At 43.9% G+C, this 21,367-nt stretch overlaps 2 protein-coding genes across 6 annotated transcripts; one reads left to right on the top strand and one right to left on the bottom strand.

Annotated features, from left to right (window-relative positions):
- Window positions 1–514: 514 nt before the first annotated feature.
- On the bottom strand, window positions 515–9,460 carry LOC135886602 (oxidative stress-responsive serine-rich protein 1-like). Of its 5 annotated transcripts, none has more exons than XM_065414361.1 (4): window positions 9,320–9,460; window positions 3,886–4,007; window positions 3,115–3,225; window positions 515–1,396 (listed from the first exon to the last, which is right to left on the bottom strand). In XM_065414361.1, exons 1-4 carry the CDS (start codon window positions 9,458–9,460, stop codon window positions 694–696), a joined length of 1,077 nt encoding a protein of 358 aa, XP_065270433.1. In that variant the 3' UTR covers window positions 515–693. The 5 variants fall into 5 exon arrangements, with proteins under 5 accessions (XP_065270433.1, XP_065270436.1, XP_065270437.1 ...); XM_065414364.1 differs by lacking the exon at window positions 9,320–9,460 and adding an exon at window positions 9,094–9,235; XM_065414365.1 differs by lacking the exon at window positions 9,320–9,460 and adding an exon at window positions 7,510–7,598.
- A 53-nt stretch (window positions 9,461–9,513) lies between these two features.
- OSER1 (oxidative stress responsive serine rich 1) lies at window positions 9,514–20,700 on the top strand. Its single transcript, XM_065414366.1, has 4 exons — window positions 9,514–9,654; window positions 13,123–13,238; window positions 18,411–18,524; window positions 19,889–20,700. Exons 2-4 carry the CDS (start codon window positions 13,162–13,164, stop codon window positions 20,580–20,582), a joined length of 885 nt encoding a protein of 294 aa, XP_065270438.1. The 5' UTR covers window positions 9,514–9,654; window positions 13,123–13,161; the 3' UTR covers window positions 20,583–20,700.
- The last annotated feature ends 667 nt before the right edge of the window (window positions 20,701–21,367 follow it).

Below are 21,367 nucleotides of genomic sequence, written 5' to 3'. Positions count from 1 at the left end.
CAAAGCACTTTAACATGTACAGATGAACAGTGCTATGAAAGAGCTAATATTATTAATATTATATAGGGTGCAGAAACATGCTCTATTACAGTCTGCACTTCTAAACATAGCTGTGAGGAAGAAGCCTTCAAAATTTGCTTCAAGTAGAACCATCTATGCAATACTCAGATTCAGCAATGAAAGACACCCTGCCCAACACACAGATTATTTACTTATCCTTCCCACACAAGTAGGCTGGTTTAAGACAGAGCCCTAGCTACATATTGTTTCTTTAAGTTACTGGGCCCTACTTTGTCTTAAGTATGTTGCAGTTAAAACGAGAAAGGATCTCCCAAACACCACAAATCCCTTGATTCAATCATAAAAGGCTATTCTTCTAAGACATATAGCGCAAGCAGTACAGGCAGCTCAAATGTCCACAGCACAGACCAAAGAACAGAGGGAGTTTATTTGATCTACAATGAATTCTTTGAGCTTTGCAGAGTTTAATGCATTCTTTTAAAACACTAAGCTCAGAGGCTATTGTCTGTTTTTCACTTTATTAAAAAACTACACTGTATGGTGCAAAGAAACATTTGATCAAATACACAGCAATGAGAATGGCCAAATTCCCACCCCTGGCTCTGAGGGAGCACTTCATCCACTCATTACTACTGAATTTCCAGCCCATGATTCTCCATGGATTCCTTATAGTCAAGTGTACATCATTTCTGCCATGTGGGACATTTTCTTGGGAATATATAAGTAATATTCCATGTATCCTGAAAGATCTTCAATTGTCACATCGTCCACGAAGGCTCGAGCTTGCTCAGAACAAGATCGGGGAGAACCTGATGAAGCCACACCAGAGGGCGATTTGTTCTGCAGAGACTGGGAATGGACTTCTAGCATTGCCTTTTCACATTCCGACAGGACGCTCCGTAAACCAGAAAAAGAGTACACGTCCATGTCTTGCCACTGTCTGCACTGGCATTCCTTGTCCTCGCAAGGACACTGCTTGCTATCGCTGAGCACGGATAATGACTGGAAATCTGAAGGCTGGCTAGAATCCAGGTTGGTTTCAAAGGACGAAGAAACAGCAGCAGAATTCTCTCTTGAATTCTCCAAAGGCTGTCCAGTTGTGGAAGCTCCCAAAGGTTCATTTCTGGCTCTTCTGCAATCACTGGCATCAAAGCAGGAATCATACTTGTCCCCTGTACACGGTCCTTCTGCAACACAAATGTCTGAGCTGATATTACTCTTTGAAGTGTCTGGCTGGCTTTTGTGTTTCAACTGGCTGCGGGCAGAAGATGCTTTCATACTGCAGTAGGTAAACTTGGGAGGATGCAGGACAGGAGACTTGGAACGCCTGCGACGCTGGGTTCTTGATGACCCCCTGGAGGGCTTCCTCACACACCTGTTAGTGAACAAAATATGAACAATTAGGTTACTCAGAACTCAATTCCGGAGCCTAATGCTTTCCAAAACAGGACCTCACGTACAGCAAGACAGTGTCAAGTATCAGACCTGAATGATGATTATCTACACAGCTACAGAAAATCCCAGCACGCCACTGGTATCTGAATACCCTCAGCAGACTAAATCACAGAAGAGAATTGACAAGAGATATTCGGAATCACATTCACAATAGCTACAAATGCCAGTGTTGGTGATTAAACCCTTGTGTGTTTAAATAAAAGGGAATGGGGAGAGAGAACTGACCTTCCCTCCACCCTAGATTATGCTGGAAGCAGAAGAAAGTGGGAGAACAGCATCTAGAGAGGATTGTAAGAAGGATTGTGAGGGAGCGGATACCCCAAAGGAAGGATGCTTTCCTGCTGGAAGATTGTTTTTGTAACTGAACACACCAAGCTGAGGAGGTTTTGAAGTTGCTGTTGAGGGAAGCAGCAACAGACTCAGGAGAAAGAAACTGATGCTGGGTTTTATTTCATTTATATTGAATTACAAAATGATCATCCAGGACACGTAAGGATCAGGGTGGAAGAAAGGAGAGGAAAGGACTGAGATGACAATTGTCACAGATACTGATACTCAGGAGGATGTAATTGATATGATGACAGAAGAGGAGTTGATATGGAATATTGTTATAAATACTGTAGGAGCAGAAATGTATTGATATGTAACCTCGTTATTGAGAGAGTATAAACTTTTACTGGGGTAGTGGAATGTTTACTGCACACCATAATGCCTGGCTTCAATAGGGGCTGTAGGAAGAACAAACGGGGAAGCAAAACAATGGCTTCCCAGATAAGAACATCTAGGTACATACTTGAAAGACAATGAGCCATGGTGTTAGGATCAGGGATCCTGTCTCCTCTGTTTTCATCAAGTTGCAAACTTCCCAGATCAAAGGGCTACAAACACTTAGGAAGTATTTTGATGCGTGGGAAGATGGAGAGGGTTGTCTCTAGTCAGCAGCTGTCTAAGGAGACAAGTTGTCACGGACAGGCTCTGTGGAGGAGTCTGAAGGAACTGGTCCTTCCCAGATCTAAGAAGTGGTAAGCCTTAAGGGGCAGAGCTAGATATACGTACAGGCTGTCCTATATTTTTTAAGATCTGTTTTCTATGAAACGCTTTTGTGCTAAATAACTAATACTTTGCTTTAAGGAGGCTGTTTGGTCACTGCTTACCTCTGTCATTGCCCCAGAGGGAACAGAATTCCAGGGTCTGGAAATATATCAGATCTGTTGAGGTAATCAGTTAGTACCAGGGGACTGATACCTGAAGCCTGGTCTGAGAATGGAAGAATCACACAGTTCGACTCAGAGCCAGGTAGCAGCTAGAGACCTGAGAGCTGAAGGACGATATTACTCAAAAACATCAGGAGTGATCAGAGGTGCAGTTAGCCCAGTAACTGTGACACATATGGATACTAGTATCTCTTGAAGGGAGACAATCAAACAGGATTTGCTTCAAGGGTTTGTTAAAAGGCTATTAAAAAGAATCAAGATGAACTCTAAGTTAAGGTTTCTATAAACAAAAAAAGGGGAGAAATAATATGGCTCAGCTGCTTAATTAAACAAGCAATCCCTGTCTGAAATGATGTTATGCATGTTTTCATCATCTCTAATTAACAAGGAATAAATATACAGTTCAGTTAACAATGTGTTTTACCCATGCCAAGTCTCTTTGGCACAGACAGGTTGAGGTTTGGTTCCATCCATAGCTGTTCTTATCGGTGCTCTCAGACTTGTTCCCTCATCCACAGACAGAGATGCGGTAGATCTGAGTGAGAGGAAAAATGCTACATTAAGACAGTGCCACAACATATGTCTCAAAGTGTCTCCACATTGATGTTGTGCCCTGCCCCGCTCAGAAGGCTATGTTAATGGTAATGGGATGTAAATCCATGTTCCAATTTCTATTGTCACAGGTTCATTGCTAAACAGAGACTTATGGTTTCACTGAAAACAGAAGGACGGGATGTCTATAGCAGGAGACCAAGGAGCCAGTGGGAAGGAAGGGAGATGTGGCAACAGAAGTGAAGAGGCTACCTATCCATTATTCCTCTCAGACAGAAATGAAATGCAAGGCAACTCCTCTATAGGACTCTAGGCCCTGTTTTTCAGAACTGCAAGCATACAATTCCATTACCAGAAATGCCTTGTTTGCCTAACTCTCTCAACTGCAGTAAATGCAAATAGCCAGTCAGAAGTCTAATGAGCCATCTATACATACAAACCCTGTGATTAAACATGTGTTTCCACCCCAGAGGTAACTACATTGCAGTGGTCATTGAAATGACTCCTTTATGTCCCTTACTTACCTGAGGGGAGATTGGAGACTTAGGTAATGCCTCTAAAGCATTGAACAATGGAAGTACAAAGTGTTTTTCATTTTATTAAAACTTGACAAACTGAGCTACTTTTCTACAAGCTCACTTACCCTGCTGCATCTACTCTTAGCTTTTTGAAAGCTGTCTGCAGACTCTCTTCCTCTCTGTCTTTATCTTCTGAGTCCATTGATGAGCTGTCAGAGTAACACTGATTGGGCCATGGAAGTGTGCACTGAAAAATATACAAATTGTGGTTTGATGTTGGGAACTAAAGACTTACTGGTCTCTGAATAAAACTCCACACAACTGAAATGAAACACAACATGGTGACTCATTCCTCTAGTGTCAGTCCCATTGCCTTCAGAGTAAAACCATTCCATTAATATTATTTATTCACCATGAACTGTGTCCTCAGCATTGTTCACAACACAGAGGAAGACACAACCTCTGCCCTGAAGAATTACAATCTAAGTCTTGCCAAGTCCCTACACGCCGTTTTAACACAAGATGTACTTTGGCAGTTGGTATTAGTTTATAAAACAGTAACACTGCCATTCCAATTTCACTTAGGCACTTGTCATTGACAGAAGGGACACTGACCTCAATCAGCCCTACTGAGTAGTTTCTGGTCAGCATGCTGAACCAACTCAAGGAGGAACCTTTGTGTCAATAAGCTAAAGAGAAGCTAGTGAGAAAGAGTGAAGCCTATAAAAAGTATATATATTATCTGCTTGAAATCATACAGAGAAGAGTTCATTTCAGTCTATAGGGCTACACCACAGACAGGAGTGTAGGATTTAGAGACTAAACAGTTAATTGAGTTGTACTGCTTTTGTAATCTGTTACTTTAGATAGGCCACACCTAGCCTAGACAAGGAGATATAAATAACAAGTAGAGCCCTACCAAATTCAGGCTTCCATTAGGTCAATTTCACGGCCACCGGGGTCTTAAAAAAATTGGTCAATTTCATGATTTCAAATGTTTACATCTGAAATGTCACAGTGTTGTAACCCTGGGGGTCCGGATCCAAAAGGGGATTGTGTGGGGGGGGTCCCAAACCTGTTCTACAGGGGTAACAGGATTGCCATTCTCACTTCTGTGCTGCAGAGTTTCCTGCAGCTGGAGGAGGCTCCCGGAGGTGGAGGTAAGCCCGATTTCTCCAGTGTTGCTGGAAGCACCCCAACCGGGTGCTCCTAGCTGCTAGTCAAGGTTAGTGATGGATTAACGCATGGGCCCCGGACAATTTGAAAAATGGGTGCCCCAGCCCTGGCAGGAGCCACAGGGCGGAAGCCCTGAGCCCAGGCAGGAGCTAGGAGTGGGGGCAGAAGCCCCGAGCCTGGGCAGCCTGGAGCTCAGGCAGGAGCTGGGAGGGCAAAAGCTCCAAGTCCCAGCTGCAGCCATGCGGGGTGGCAGCCCCCATCCCAGGTCCCCAAGCCCGGGCAGGAGCCATGGGGGGGCGGAGGCAGCCCTAAGCCTGACAGGAGCTGTGGGGGCTGGAATCGCAGGGGGTGGAAGCACCAAGTCCCGGCTGGAGCCTGGGTGCCCCCAGCCCCGGCAGGAGCTACTGGCGGGGGGACAGCAGCCCTGCGCTTGAGCGCCTAGAGCCTGGGCAGGAGCCATGGGGGGGGGGGGAAGAAAGGGGGGCAGCCCTGAGCTGGGCTGGAGCTGTCTGGGGGTGGCAGCCCCCAGCCCTGGTCTCTGAGCCCAGGCAAGAGCCACAGGGGGTCGAAGTCCCAAGCCCTGGCTGGAGCCACGGGAGGGGGGAGCAGCCCTCAGCCCGGCTGCCCCAAGCCTGGGCAGGAGTTGCAGGGGGCAGCAGCCCCCAGCCTGGGTGCCCCGAGCACTGGCAGGAGCCATGCAAGGGTGGCAGCCTGGAGCCCAGCTCTAGGGCTGCTGCAGCGCAGAAGTGAAGGGGGTACTCATTTCTGCGCTGCCTGTGGAGGTAGATCTGATCTCCCTCCAATAACAGCTGTGCAGGGCAAGTACAAGTCTTGTCCCTCCCCAGCCCGGCTTATTTCCGGGAAATCTGATTTCACGGCGTTGGGCTTATTTCATGGTCCATTACATGTTTTTTTCATGGCTGTGAAATTGGTTGGGCCCCAATAATAGGAATTGAAGTGTTGGGCATAAACAGCATAATTATATGGAAGGACAGAATGTAGAAATATTTACCATTAAACAGTTAGTAGTGTTGTATATATTGCTCTTGCTACTTGATCCCTGACTTGAAGGCAGGTTTCCTCCCTGCCACACCTAGCTTGGACTAGGAGCAGAAGACAATTAAGCCCACATTGGAAGAAAGTACCTCTGTGTACATCTATCCAATCAGTCCTGGGCTATAAAGATTATAGAGAACAAATGAAAGCATTTTGCTGTCTGAATCTTAAGGAGGTGGCTGAGCATAGTGCTCGCTATTGAGAAACTGGCTGATCATAATGCTTGCTATTAAGAATTCACTGCTATCTGTTGTCCTAGGTGGATTTTCTCTTCTGTACACTGCCCCACTGCTACTGGAGAGCTCTCCCATAGGTCTAAGAGCAAATATCAAGGGATCACTTTCTTCCACTACAGCAGAAGGACCAGCACCTTGATCTGGGTCCTCAGACATGAGCTGTGTTCTCCAATATCTATTCTTTCATGCTCTATGTCAGTGGTTCCCAAACTTTTTACTCAGATGACCCACCAACTGCATTTAGTCTTTTTTTGCAACCGACTCAGGGATCATATTTGGGGGGAGGAGGGGCAAAATGGGAGGCCTCCTCACCCTGCTGGGGGGCACCAACCACCCACACCAGCACCCTCTGCCTTGGCCCCACAACCCAAATCTTAGCCTAGTGTGGAGGAGAGGCCTGGGGGAAGGAGGTTGGACAGCAAGCCCACCCTGCACTCACATACCGGTAGATGCTCCTGTCCCATGGACTTGGCCCAGTTACCCACTCTGGGTGTTGTGATCTGGTGCATAGGATTGCGGTGCCACTCAGGTTTGGCCAAGCCACCCCCGAGTAGCAATGCAACCCCAAACATCAGGTCACAATCCCTGGAGCAAGGAACTGGGCCCACCTCTAAGAGAGTGTTTTGGGGTGAGTGCAGGGTGGGCTCACTTTCCAACCCTCCACCTCCGAGTCTCCCCTCTGCACCAGGTTCACAACCCATTTAGAACTTTGTTGGGAGCCACCATTTGGGAAACACTGCTCTATGTGCATCATAGGCTGCAAAGTGAAACTTACAAATTGCTTGGGTACATTTCCCTCTGCAGTCCATAGTGCACATACAGAACTGGCTAAATGGCAAAAAGACACGCAGGAAAAAGGAGAGACAACAAATCAGGGTGGAAGTAGAAAGACAAAGTTAGTCACCTCAGAGCTGAACCAGGACAAAAATGCCTCAGTTGTACTCTCTGCTTATAAATTCCTGGCTTGGAGCAAGGTGCTGCCACTCTCTTTCTGCCCTGATTCAACAGCATCCCAAAGGCTATTTAAGCCTTTTAAAGGTGTGCAATGTACCTTCAGATCTGGGACTAGACAGGAAGGTAGGTGACAACAACCTGACTCTTTGTGTAGTGAAAACTCAACTATTTCAATTTAATAAGCAGTTGTAAATATATTACATTTAACAGATACAATAAAACCTTGCATGCCATACAATGCTAACGACCATGCTTTTTGGACAGCTGCGCTGTCCTTCAGCCTGTCATCCCCAAAGTATTCAAGGGGAGCGTTCTCCGCATGTGCACCTGTTGTGTTGCTGGGTTTCCATTGTATCTATCTAGGCTTTTTACAGTTTAATCACCATGGTATCTGAGCACCATCATATCATGTTGTATATATCTGCAAAGTAGAAAGGTGTGATAAAAATATTCATAGCCAAATAGAAAATAACACAATGTGAAGTGTGATTCTTCTCTAAACGATAACTCTATAAAATGCCATTTCTTACCCTATAGATCTGTGTATTCAGTCATGCTTAGTTTTCTATCAAAAACACATTTTTATTACTGTTTACTTCAGTTAGCTCTGTGCAGCTCTGGGAGAGGAAATGAGATCCTATTCTGGGAGCTCCTCCATCAACAAATTGTTAACCACATTGCTCAGTTTCTGTCCTCAGGGTATGTAAAACCATGAAAGACAACTCAAGGTAATGATGCTACACTGATGCCTGTGAAGGCATAATTTAATCTTCATAACCTGCAATTTGATTTGACTCAGTCCTGGATGAGTTTGTGGAACTGGCACGCAGGAAACATCCACCCCAACACTCACTTGACAAGTACAAAAGGCCACACTTGACTAGGAGTCATTGAAACACAAACATCGAGTCCCACAATGACTCTTCCACACAGCCTTCTCTGAAAAGTGTGGTTTTATTTCCCACCCACCTACACATACACGTTTTGTTTCAAATTTGACTCAGGCCTTGCTACACAGAAAAGTGGTACTGCTTTAACAAAGCCAGGATAGGTGAAGCAGTACAATCCTCACAGTTACACCAGTACAAACGTGCTTACAGTGGTATAGCTTAGGGCTTGTCTACACTGGCACTTTACAGCGCTGCAACTTTCTTGCTCGGGAGTGTGAAAAAACACCCCCCCCCCCGAGCGCTGCAAGTTTCAGCGCTGTAGAGTGCCAGTGTAGACAGTGCACCAGCACTGGGAGTGCCCCTCATGGAGGTGGTTTTCTTAGAGCACTGGGAGAGCTCTCTACCAGTACTGGTGCCGCAAGCCACGTTAAAGCGTGGCCGCAGCAGCGCTTTAAGGTTGCCAGTGAAGACATGCCCCAAGTCACATATATGAAGGGGAATAACCTGTATCGGTATAAGGTATTATTATACTGGTATAGCTGTGTCTACACTAGGGCTTGTACCCACATAATTATTTTCATGAAAAACCAGAGCCCTGGGCGAGGGTTACACTGCAAAACCCCTGTGTGTAGCTCAGGCCTCACTTGCACAGACCCTTCGATCCTGGCCCGGTGCTGCATGAAGAGCAGCAGCTCCCCGCTCCCCTTGTTCTCTGCATTTGTCTCTCCTTGCGTTGGAGAGGAATGAGCCGCACAAGCCGCAGAGGGGCCTGGCTCGGGAGGGGGCGATGCCAGAGCGCGGGTGGGCACAGAGCGCGCTGCTGCCAGGCTCACTGGGCGACCCGAAGAGCAGAGCAGCTCTCCGAGGCAAGGGGCGGCCGCCGTTTAGCGGTGTGCCTACAGCGCCGAGCACACGGGGGCCAGGGCCCTGGCTCGGCCAATACAAGCAGGCCAGATGAGCTGTGGACGCTCCCTGCCGCCCGCAGCCGAAGGGGCACCGTTCCCTGACCCCTCCTCCTCACGCGTGCGATGCTTGCCCGCTGGGAGACCCTGAGCGGCAGCAGCAGAGCTCAGGCGGGCTCCCCTCACAGCCAGCGCGGCCCTATGCCCCGGACGAGACCCCGCCGGGTCACCTCCGGGCCTTCTGGGGTTGCGCGGCCCCGATACTTCTTCCACGAGAAGGGGCATAGAGACCGGGGGGGGGGGGGGGGGCAAGACAGGCCCTCCCCGCCCGGCTGCGTCACTCACCAGAGGGCCTCCGACTCGCTCGCCGAAAGGGGATAAAAACAACAGGAACTGACGTAAGCGCACGCGAGGAGCAGGATTGCTGAGACGCATGCGCAGCCGCGTCCCCTGCAGAACTATCATGCGGGGGAGGGGGCCGCACATGCGCCATTTGTGTTTCTGCGTCCAGCGTTCCCGAAGGGCGCATGCGTGCAACCAGCCAGCCACCGTCCCCTTCCTGATGCTGAGGGTTTTCCTATCCGGGTTATTTGACCCGAACGGTGACTCCCGCCCCGCCCCGGAAGAAGCCGCTGGGTCTCGGGGCGGCGGCGGGCTCCTTCCCTGTGGGGCTGAGCGCGGTAAGTGCGTTGGGCGGGACACCCACTCCCCCTTTGCCCGGCCCGTCCTCCCCGCTAGGTGCCCCCTTCTCGGGCGGCTGCTCTGCCCCTTCCCCCGGGCCAGCGGGCTGTGTCCGTGCGGCAGGACAGCGGAGTCCCCAGCCAGCCGGGAGCCGTCAAGCTCGGTTCCTCCCCGCCCTGACCGAGCGGTGGCCCCCGGCTGGCCCCAGCTCTCGGCTTCCTCCGGGTGACCGTGGCTGTGGGTCCTGAGTCACCCCGGCCGGGCAGCCCGGTCCCCGCTGCGGGGGACGAAACATCGCTCCGGGCTGGGAGCCCAGGGCGGGGCCGGTCCCGGGGGTATGGCTGGGACCTCAGTCACCGAGCTCCCGTCGGGTGCTGCCGGCCAAGGGCGGTGAACGAGTCGGGTTTAAAAAGCGCTAAATTAAAAATTCCCGCTGGGCTCTCATGGCAGCTCCTGGCCCTAGAGGTAACGCTGATGTTCATAAGTGTCTGAGCCTCCTTCAGGCCGGGTTAGACTTTGTATCTCAGGGGACGGACGAACTGATGTCTCGTTTCCGTTTTATTCACTTACAAACGCTTTACCTTTTCGTGTCCAGTGTCCCCACGAGGCTTTTCAGAGACTGGTCTCCAAATGCAATAGAACAGTGGTTTTCAACCTCTGGTCCACGGACCCTGGGGGTCCACAGATTATGCCTAAGCTTTCCAAAGGGGTCTGCAGCTCCATTTGAAATTTTTTAGGGATCTGCAAATGAAAAAAGGTAAAAAAAACCCCGCTGAAATAGAATGACTGTGTTTGCACAGTGATATTCATACAGTCCAGCCTTTTGCCTGGTGGTGAGTTCCCTGTGATTGCTATTTGCAAAAGTAGGTTTTTAGAAGTATTTAAGTCTGTTCTATTGCCTTTGGAAAGAGAAATGGATTGAGATTATATAGTATGAAGACAGGTAAAACAAGAATATAATTTTGGCAGGCATTAGCTAGTTTTAAATCTCCAAAACTTTTTTCTCATGATTACAGTCTTCTGAGTGATCATCAATAATCTGGACAGCTTCTGAAGGACTTAAATTCATCCTAACAGTTTATCATAAAATGCATAAGTTCACAATCAGTTTAATTTTGCTCAGTACTGTTTTGTGTTTTGCCAGTGAATAAAGGCAACAGGATCACATATCCTGTAAAAATTCCACCCAAACTAAAACTGTCACTGTATTAAAAATCTTTTACTAAGATTTTTAAAAAATTTTTGCTCCATTCCCTTGCTACAGCCAACTGCTGCTACGCTTCTTAGGCTGCTGTGATATGAAGTGTTTTGGCATAGCTTCAAGTTTAACTTGGTATCAGTCTAAAATTGGCAAGAAAGTATAAGCTGTTTTTAAGGATAACTTTTCTTTGGGACCGAGAAGAATAATTTTATTGAGGCAGGTCCCCACACTGTATTCATGACAGAAATTGTTTCATCCATGGGAATGGAGCTTGAGTAAACAAACATCCAGGTAAAGTGGTAACAGTACCCAATTAAGAGTGTACCATAAGCCAGCCTGGTTTTTGTTAATCTTTTCTCATTTGTCTGCTCAGATGAACATCACAGTGACCAGTATTGTATTCAACCACTGTCCCTGGTGTTTACTTGCTGCCTGACTCAGTTCATAGTATGTGCGTCAAACACATTATGACACATCCATCTTTCTGGATGTGTCATAATGGCACCCAACTAGCAGCTAAGGAATACATCTGAATGAAGTCATTGCAGAGCGAGCAGCAGACACACCAGCTGGGAGATCTGAGGGGGGCGGGGAGGGGGCAGGTAGAAATGAGATTCTCAGGTAGCAGAATTTACTCTTCATATTTACTTGTTTCATTTTGTCTTTTGAGAATGTGTGACTATTTAGCTGCAGCCCTCTTTCATCTAAATGTATTCTCTCTTCCAGCATATCAAAGAGTTGGAATTAATTTAGAAAATGTATTATTCAAATACCAATATAAGTAGTATTGATTTAATAGCTCTTATTAATTAGCCTTATTATGGTAGTTGATATCTGTTGCTCTTAGGCATCTATCTCTCTAGTGACTTGAGAACTCAGCTCTGTAGTGAGCAATATTCCATTTATATCTGTCATATCAAAGAGCAGCTTCATAAGGAGTTGGGAGACAATGTCTGTGTATGAGGTCTCGCCCGCGGGAGTATATGGAGTTCTTACAAATTAAAAGAATCATTTTAACTATACTTACTGGTCTAGTACTCCTTTACCAATCAAGAAAACTTCAGTTTAAACACCAGGTGTTAAAAGCTTGTTTTAAACTGATGAAAGCACTAGAACAATTACTAATTTGCTTTTGGGCAACTGATTACCAGTAAAATATTGACCTATTGGAAGGAGCTGGAGAAAAGCAACAAAGATTGTTAAAATGATTGAGAGACTGTAAGGATTGATGTTCAGCTAGGCCAACTGACAGCTAGTTGCACGAGAAGTAAGGGACACAAGTTTAGAAATAGTTTTTGGGCCTTAAACATCAAAGAGGAGATAATTAGTATGAAATGCTTGGATATAACAAGGGTCAAAAAACTGAAATTAAGAAAGGGTAAATTCAGCCTGAAAACCTGATAGAACTTTTTGAGGCTGGGATCTAGGCCTGGTCTACACTTAAAAATTAGATCAACCTATCTGTGTTGCACAGGGCTGTGAAAAGTTTTCCACCCTGAGCACTGTAGTTAGGTTGACCTTAACCCCCAGTATAGATGCAGCTTGGTCAATGGAAAAATTATATCATCAACCTAGCTACTGTCTCTGAGGGATGTATTAACTACATAAACGGAAAACCCTCTTCTATTGGGTGTAGGAAGCATCTACATTATAGCGCTACACTAGCACAGCTGTAGCTCCATAGCTGTGCTGCTGTAATGTAGACATACCCCTGGTTTGTGGAGTAGTCTTCAAAGGATATAGTGGAAACCAAATCAATTTACTTTTATAAAACAGGACAAAACCCCAAAGACTGTACTATAGGGCAGCAGTTCTCAAACTGTACCAACAGTGGCCCACAGAAAGTTGATTGGTGTGGTGGTACTGGCCCTCCTTGTTTGCTCTACTGCTTCTGGAGTGGAGTTTTGGTTACAGTAGAACTAAGTATAGGAATCTATAGAAAACTCCTTCATTGAAGAGATCTATCCCATCCCTTGCCCCCACTTGGCTCAGAATTGACACCAAATTATTTTACTGTAAAGGTTTTTATTTGCCTGAGCTGTTACACATGATGATGGCTCTATCATTCTTGCATATCTTCCTGCTCCTCTTTCTGAATCATCTCATGGAAATGTCTTAGTATAGTGACCAGGGCTGTGTGTATGCTACAATTTACTGCTCAGAATTTATTGAGTTATGATGATGATGATGGGTCATTATAGTAAAGTTTTGAACACAGTGCTGGTTGTCTCCATTTTATTTTCAAACACTCACTTTCTGCTTTCAGCACCATAAGGTAACTCTGTCAGCACCCACAGTGCCAAGGATGAAAACAGAAGCTAAGGATGGAGAAGAGGAAAGTCTTCAGACAGCTTTTAAAAAGCTAAGAGTTGATGCAGCAGGGTAAGCAAGCATATAATGAGGTAATGAGAAACTATATGACTGAATTGCTAGGGAACCACTCTACAAATCTGAAGGGTTTGAGGTAGATACCAATGATTAGGTAGTGGAAGGCTTAACTGTAGCACAACAAATTGAAGTCATTTTTTTAAGTTTGTAATCAGAGGGCTGTTTAGCTGTGGGGATTAGTAAATGGGATACAGATCACTTCCCATCTAAGTTGCTGGTTCAAGTCCAACGTGGGCTAGCAGTGACCAAAAATGGCTACTATTTGATAGCTGTCAATTGGTTGCCCATATTAAATGAATTTGGGCTGAGCCCTGGTTATCAGAGGACACGTACACATTATTAGAATGCTGCTAATGTAACTAGTATTTATTGGCAATACCGGCAGCCAGGCCAACCATTGAATTGAACCATGGAGATGGACTCCCTTCTTACCCCCCTCGAGTTAGGTGGTCTTTCCACATCAGTATTGAAGATACTGGTGAGGTGATGTAGGAATCCAGCATTGCCACCATTGGACTCTAGTGTCCAGGAATGACCATTTTTATAACAAAAACACTGAAAGGGAGGATGTTGTGTACATCTTCTCCTTACTTGGGTGATCTGATATGCCGTACTTGATTCACTGCTCCACGATACTAGAGCACAAAAAATCTGTCCGTCTACTTTTAATTCTCACAATGGCAACCCTTTCCTACTTCATAAAAGAACATTCTATACGATTATCAAGTCTCAACTCTCAAACCTGGTCTACATTGGAATTTCACCCACTGGTGTAGCTGCACCAGTGCAAACGCCTAATGTAGGTACAGTTTACACCAGAGCAGCATGATTTGCGGTGATGCAGCCTTCCTTTTTTTTGAAAACAATGTAAACTGGGCTGGTGTAAATAACGCCTGTATAAGCTATTTGCACCAAAGCAACTGAACAGGTGGTTAAAATCCAAGTATAGACAAGGCCTCAGTTTCAAGATGGTTAGGGTGACACTGGAAGCCTCGCAGAGCCCCAGTATATTCAGGGTCTTTCAATACAATTGACCAGGCTCACTAGAAATCTGTGACAAACCCCTTCCCTGCACATGCCCCTCTCTCCAATATGCTTCAACTCTTTTCCAGTAAAGTGAGCTCTAAGAGATGATGTGATCTCTCCCACCTTCAGTCTCCATTTGACTGGTCTGTGTTCATAGCAGTTACAGTAGAAAGAGGAGCTTCTTTCTGAATGTTTATATCTTGGTCTTTTCTACATGTCAACTGTCCTGAGCCCAGGACAGAGTGTAAGGACTGAATTTCATTTCACAGGAAACCTCCACCTCCAGTCTGAACCAATTTAGTGCAAGTGTTGCAAAATAATTCCCTGGTTGGCTGAAATCCAAAGTGTCAACCCTCAACCTGAAAGGATACTCTGGACTATTACAACTCCCTGAAAATGGGGTTTGGGATGGATTTGTGATGTTCTACTTTGACGCTTAAGGAGCATCATAAATAAATGAACACGCTGCACATACCAAGCATATTTAATCCAATGATTTCTGTTTTGATTTTTAACTAATTAGTTCTCTCTCATTTAAAATCTGAAGTTGGGTGCTGGCTCCTTTTAATCAGATTAAATGATTCCTAATCTCAAAGATCAAACATTTGCAACTGACTAAAGAGCCTGAAAATAATCCTATGAGAAATGTCACACACCTATATATTCTCATCTTGCATTCCGATCCTGACCGTGACAGTCACTGTATTCCCCTACCTGATTCACTTTAGCTCTCTGTACCCAAGTTTTTCTGTCTGTATAAATGTTGGTATTACCCTCATTTCAAAGTACTTAGGAGTGAATTATTATAACAATAGTTTTACAAACATAATGTCCACATGGAGTTTTCTTTGCAAGTGCAGTACAGTAAAACATACCTAGGATTCTTATTTCCCATGTTTGGGAGAGGACCAAAATACGTAAGGATAAGGCCACTTCGGTAAACTTAAAATATCAAAGTCCTTGTACAAACACTGCTGCTTGGAGCTGTATAATACTTGGACTTTCCACCAAAGTGCCTTATGAGTAAAGATGAATGATCCATGGATTGGATATATGGAAACTGGAGGACACAGTGGTGATGAATGGGAAGGGTGATTCACTGCTGTTACTAAGTGGAGGTTACTACATCATAAATTCCTACTAGTCTCAAATGTCATGGCAGCAGCTCAGAGCTGCTTTACATCTGTCAAGTGAGCTAAATAGTTTAGGTTGCCAATATGTAGTCTTCATCTTAAAGCAGTTTTAGTTCAGGCCCTACTGGTCTTTACATTAAATGAGCCATTTTTTCTTCTTATAAAGCCTTACTGCCCCTCCACTGACTACTTTGGGTCTGCCCTGGTCCTTCTGCTTCACTGTGATTCCCTACTCCTTTTTAAAATGCAGTTCAAAACCCATCTCTTCAGTGCCTTCAGCTATTGCAGTCATTTGTTTTCCCCACTGCTATACTCTTACCTGACCTCATGCTTCACCTTCTCCTCCTTGTCCATTACTGCCCATTTTCTCTTCCAGGTTAATTGGTTTCTGTCATGAGAGTTAAATGAGCAACTCAGTATGAAACTGTATGAACAGTCTTTTGAGTTAGTGGGAGAGGAGTGAGTATGCTTTCCTGACCTGACTTGTCAGGACTTTCCAGAAGGTTGATAGACATGGGTCTAAACTTTCAGAATTTCAAGCCTAATTTGCACTTGCCCTTTGAGTAACTGCATACACAATTGTAGTTATGTGTACAGACTGTGGGCAGCTTTAAAAATGTGGGCTTGGGAAGCCAGTAAATCTTCAAATTCTATTTAAGCCAAGGCTCTGAGAATGTAATGTAATGTACTTTCAGCTCTGTTGGCCAAACCTACAATAGGGAGAAGAGTTTCTTGTAGCTAACATTTTCCCTGTACACAAGGATGAGTGTGGTTCCAGTTAAACAGTCTATTTATATCAAAGGAATGTTTATATTTAGGAAAGACTGGCTTTAAGACTTTTTTTTTTTTTTTTTTGTGGCTCTAAAAAATTAGGTATTTTCTGGAGTCTGTTTCTCTAGGAAAAATTCCATTTAAGGCTGTTGTGTATAGCTTAGAGTTGCAGTGTGAAGGTCTAATTTAAAAGCTAGTAGCTAAACAGCTGCCATTCCAATTATTTGTTAAAAATTATATCCATATAATGCTCCTAAGCATTTAATCAAAATTCAGAGAAACTCCATGGACATCCTTTACACACACACACACCCCAATTTTCACATAAGTGTAATTGACACCAGCAGTTTTTGTCCTTTCACCTACAGAATCTTCTTTCTACCCTGTTACTCAGGTTGATTTTCTTCTGTTAAGATTTTGTTTGGTTATATTCATCATTCTTCCCACACCATCAAGTGCGTAAGGCAGAAGTCAAACAGCCCCAGTCATCCCTATCCTAGACTTGTTTATCCAGATTTTTTATATTCAGATGTAATAATGCTTCTTCAGCCCCTATTATGCTATGGAACATGCCTCTGTGTCTCTTGCCCTTAGAAATGCTTATTCAGGGTATTCTTGAAATTGACCTGAGACATCTTCAGTCTGTATTACTTGTAGGTGGTTGTGCCCATTCTAGGACCTTTTCTTTACTTGCTCTCAGTCCATTTTAGTTTGAATATTCTATGAAGACACTTTCATTTAAAGCTGTTCAAATGTGCATTGGTCCTATTTTTCCAGGACCCTGCTCCATATAAGGACACTTATAATATTGCTTCTAAAGATCTTAAGTTTGGTGTTTTTGCTAATCACATTGGACTTCCATACTTAATTTTTTTGAAGTACACTTGGCTTTCCTATTCTGGACTCTACATCAAGTTACATTGGATATGTTGTTTCAGCAACTGGCTCTGCTTTTGCAGAGTATCAAGTGGAAGTTATCCAGCAAGAAAGGGTAATGGAGCAGGCTTACTATTTCATATATTCCAAATCATACAGAGTCTTCAAATTCTACTTTGTGGGGAGATTTTCCCTGCACTTAAAGAAACTCACATTTTTGCATTAGGGGCCTAAGTATTTTAGTAATAGGCAAGGAATGGTGCTGAAGTAGACTTGAGTTAGTAAAAGCTCACAGACATGTAAGCTTTCTCATGTCTCCTACTAGTACAGTAGTGTTGTACACTGTTTGAGAGCTGCTGCATTTCACCTTGATAGTTGATTGAGGTTCAACCAATCTGTAAAGTGCTTTGAGATTCTTCATACTGAAAACCTCTCTGTAGAAAACTAATCCATTTGTACACTTAGTGGATTCAGAAAACATGGGTTATAAGCATTCATTCATTGGTCATGGGAGCTATGCTGTGATTAAATCTAACTTTACTTCCTTCTGGTCTTCAGCAATGAGCAGCAACACATAAGCTTCAGACAGAAACTGGATTATATAAGCCCCTGTCCATTCCACTGCTAGTAATCTGCTTTTAAAACCGTTTTCACCTGCCTGAACATGGTTGTAATGCTGTTTGCCCACACTTAACCCATTTTATAACTGTGTGATATCTGAGCATTTTTATAGAATGTAGCTATAGCAAAGACTTATTGGCTCATATACATTATTCTCTATTGTATATTTATTGGTGTTTTCTTGCCCCCTGTTAATGCGTAATTGCAGGTATTGTCTTGGCTAACAGCTTGCAACAAGGTATGGTTTGGTAAATAAGGCTGACTGGAACTGTTATAATCTTATTTAATATTTATTAATTTTAGTGCCAAAAGGTGTGTTAAGAACGTAACAGGACAAATGAAAAACCATGATCCATGCCCGGCAAAGCTTAGACTTCAAAATTAAACATAATGTGATATAACAGATGAGTGTAACAGGGTGAGGAAGGACACAGGTTACTACAATACCATCGTATGCTTACTTAATTGATGTATGTTCACATATTGGTGGTTCATTATGAAAATTCACTGTGAATTTTTAACACTTCAGTTACAAACTAGCACACTGTGTGTCTTTCCTGGTTTGGTGCTTCAATGAAGCTTTTAGGAGACCATTTACAAACAGTTTGCTTAAGGCATTTCTGGTTACAGAAGAATGTGTTTTTTGGGAAAGAAAATTCATAGCCTCTCCACAGTATTTTGACATATATCTTTCTCATTCTCTTCAGTTAATGGCACTGTATTTATGTTCCTCTTTCAGATCCACTGCTTCTCTTCCTGTGGGTGAGGGTACAATTCCAAGAGCACTGGTTAGAACAGCTACAGATGAAACCAAACCTAAGAATGTGTGCACATCTAAAGAAGCCTGGCATGGGTAAGCAGAGGGCAGCCTGGGACTGACTGAACTGTTTTTTAAATGTAAATGAACTGGAATTATTTTAATTCTAATTACCCAATTCTGTTACTGGTTTTGGATTCTAAACAGACTTGTTCACAAAAATTTTACATTTTTTAGTTTCCCTTTTAAAACAAACATGCCTGTCATCTCTTTCCCCTCACTCCCATGCCATTAGTGTTCTGTTTCTAAATATACAAAGTGAAACACCTCTGAGCTGTGGGTGAAGTTCTGAATGCTGCAGTCGCATCAGCATTAGGAACAGGAGCAGTGTAAACCTATCCAGCAAGCTGCTGTACTTGGAAATGAGTCATTTTAAGTCATGAATCCTTTCTTGCAGGATCATTTGGCATCATACCGTAGAGAAACATCTAAGGCACCTCTATCTCTGAATCTTTTGCCTTTTGTTTCCTTAATGCTTAGTGCTTATGCAGCATTTTACATTTTCAAATTGTCGTTAAAACATTCTTGAATCGCTACTATTTTCATGTGGCCTCTGTGTTGTTCTTTCATCCCATGTGCTAAGTACCCTCCCTCACCTCTTTCAGAATCCTCCTTAAAACCACCTTTATTCTTTCTCTTACATTGATCTCTCAGGTGCTAGCTCCACACCTTAGTTTACCAGAACCGGTATCATGTCTGTCTGAGTTCGTACAATCTTGTATACCTGTTCTGTAAAGCTCAGTGGATGCTACTGAACCTCATTAAAATGTAATATAAATACAGTAGAACACCAGAGTTATGAACACCAGAGTTATGGAGTGACGGGTCAACCACACACCTCATTTGGAACCAGAAGTACACAATCAGGCAGCAGCAGAGACCAAAAAAAAAAAGCAAATACAGTACATGCATCTGAAGAAGTGGGTTTTTACCCACGAAAGGTTATGCCCAAATAAATCTGTTAGTCTTTAAGGTGCCACCGGACTCCTTGTTGTTTTTGCAAATACAGTACAGTAGTGTATTAAACATAAACTACTAAAAAAAAAAAAAAGGGAAAGTTTAAAAAAAGCTTTGACAAGGTAAGGAAACTGTGTTTGTTTCATTTAAATTAAGATGGTTAAAAGCAGCATTTTTCTTCTGCATAGTAAAGTTTAAAAGCTGTATTAAGTCAATGTTCTGTTGTAAACTTTTGAAAGAACAGCCATAATGTTTTGTTCAGAATTACGAATATTTCAGAGTTACAAACAACTTCCATTCCTGAGAAGTTCGTAACTCGGAGGCTCTACTGTACAGTGGAGGAGTTTGCTTTTTAAATAATTTTCCTACTCTGATTCACAGAAAAAATAGTACTTGCTCCTGGTTATAGAGTAAACACTCACTTGTGTATCTTCTACTGCTAGGTCTATGAGGAAACCTTCAAGAGGGGCAGTGAGAACCCAGCGTCGGAGGCGTTCTAAGTCTCCAATCCTTCATCCTCCTAAGTTTATCCACTGCAGTTCAAAAACGCCTTCTGTGTGCAGCCATCTGGTACACAAGAGCCAGATTGACACTCCGGACAACAGCACTGGGCTAGGGGTGCCAATCCCAAAGGAATTCTGTGCAAATGAAAAATCCAGTCCTGTTCTTGATGGTGCTGGCCACCAGGGAGTTGGTGCTGAGCATTCGGGGGCTTCTGTTGCAGAACCAGTGCAAGAGAACAAACAGGAAAACTCTTCTGTTGCTGTTTCTCTGATGTCCAAAGCAAGTCTAAAGACCACAGATCTTTCTGACTTCCAGTCAGTGTCCAAACAAAACAAGAGTAAGCCATGTGCATGCATGGACAAGGCCTGTCAGTGTAAGCAATGGCAAGACATGGAAGTGTACAAATTCTCCGGCTTGCAGAACACCATCCCATTGTCACCGGAAAGAACAGTTGCTGAGGACCACTCCCAGCCTTTGCCATCAAGAACTCCCTCAAGCTCTCCACGATCTTGCTCTGAGCAAGCAAGGGCCTATGTGGATGATGTGACTATTGAAGACCTTTCAGGATACATGGAATATTACTTATATATTCCCAAGAAAATGTCTCACATGGCAGAAATGATGTACACCTGACATCAATGGGCTTTAGAGAAAGGGTTTGATTGAAATCTGCCCTCAGTCATGCTCCACATGAGAAGCAATCCACTCCCTGCTCACCGTGCTTGCAATAAAAACACTTCATTGCATCTCAGCTAACTTTTGTTATTTAAACCAGACAAAACACCTTAATTTAGAAAGGTGACAGCTCTAACCCTAGAATGGTGGTTGGTTTGGTTAAAGAACGGTCTCTTCCCATATCTGCTTATGGAACAGATAACTTGGGAAATTCTGCATTGATTAAAGGTCTTATTTAAAAAAAACAACCCTGCAGTTCTGGGTTATTGCACAGACTGGTCCATAGAAAGCACTATATGGGATCAGACCTCTTTATTTGGGAAGCCTGGTGCTGCATCTTAGCTCATCTGAGGTACCTTTTTGATGTTTGATTGCAACTCATATGCAGGCAGTTATGGATTCAGGGTTAGCTTTGGAAACTTGTCAAGTGGGGCTGTGTAGCACCAAATTATGGGAACACTTTAAAAGTGGGGGTCATGCCCCATTTTTTCCTTAAACTTTATATCCATTGCTCTAATTATTTCCAGGTGCCTGAATTTTTGCTTTTCTGGGGGGGTGCAATGTTTGTTTTTTATGATTAAAGAGCAGTTTTGTTTCTAGCAGGATAAACTTTCTCTTCATACTCTCTGACCTTTTCTTCCCTTTTCTTTTCTTCACAGCTCTCCTATTCTCCAAGTTAGTATAGTATCAGGTGCTAGTATTAACATTGCAAGAAGTATTATCACATTAGGCTTCCTAATCAG

The sequence above is a fragment of the Emys orbicularis genome, chromosome 12 (genome assembly GCF_028017835.1).
Source record: "Emys orbicularis isolate rEmyOrb1 chromosome 12, rEmyOrb1.hap1, whole genome shotgun sequence".
Classification (NCBI taxonomy): Eukaryota; Metazoa; Chordata; order Testudines; family Emydidae; genus Emys; species Emys orbicularis.
The sequence above is the reverse complement of the archived record's forward strand: the minus strand, read 5'-3'. Positions and strand labels throughout refer to the sequence as shown.

What these genes read in the sequence shown, in the direction of transcription:
- LOC135886602 (XM_065414361.1), bottom strand. Translation starts at nt 9,460, where the DNA reads ATGTGCGGCCCCCTCCCCCGCATGATAGTTCTGCAGGGGACGCGGCTG. An exon ending in AGCGAGTCGGAGGCCCTCTG is followed by an intron (nt 4,008 to 9,319) that starts GTGAGTGACGCA and finishes TATATTTTTCAG; the next exon opens with TGCACACTTCCATGGCCCAA. An exon ending in CTAAGAGTAGATGCAGCAGG is followed by an intron (nt 3,226 to 3,885) that starts GTAAGTGAGCTT and finishes CCTCTCACTCAG; the next exon opens with ATCTACCGCATCTCTGTCTG.
- OSER1 (XM_065414366.1), top strand. Translation starts at nt 13,162, where the DNA reads ATGAAAACAGAAGCTAAGGATGGAGAAGAGGAAAGTCTTCAGACAGCT. An exon ending in CTAAGAGTTGATGCAGCAGG is followed by an intron (nt 13,239 to 18,410) that starts GTAAGCAAGCAT and finishes TTCCTCTTTCAG; the next exon opens with ATCCACTGCTTCTCTTCCTG. An exon ending in TCTAAAGAAGCCTGGCATGG is followed by an intron (nt 18,525 to 19,888) that starts GTAAGCAGAGGG and finishes TTCTACTGCTAG; the next exon opens with GTCTATGAGGAAACCTTCAA.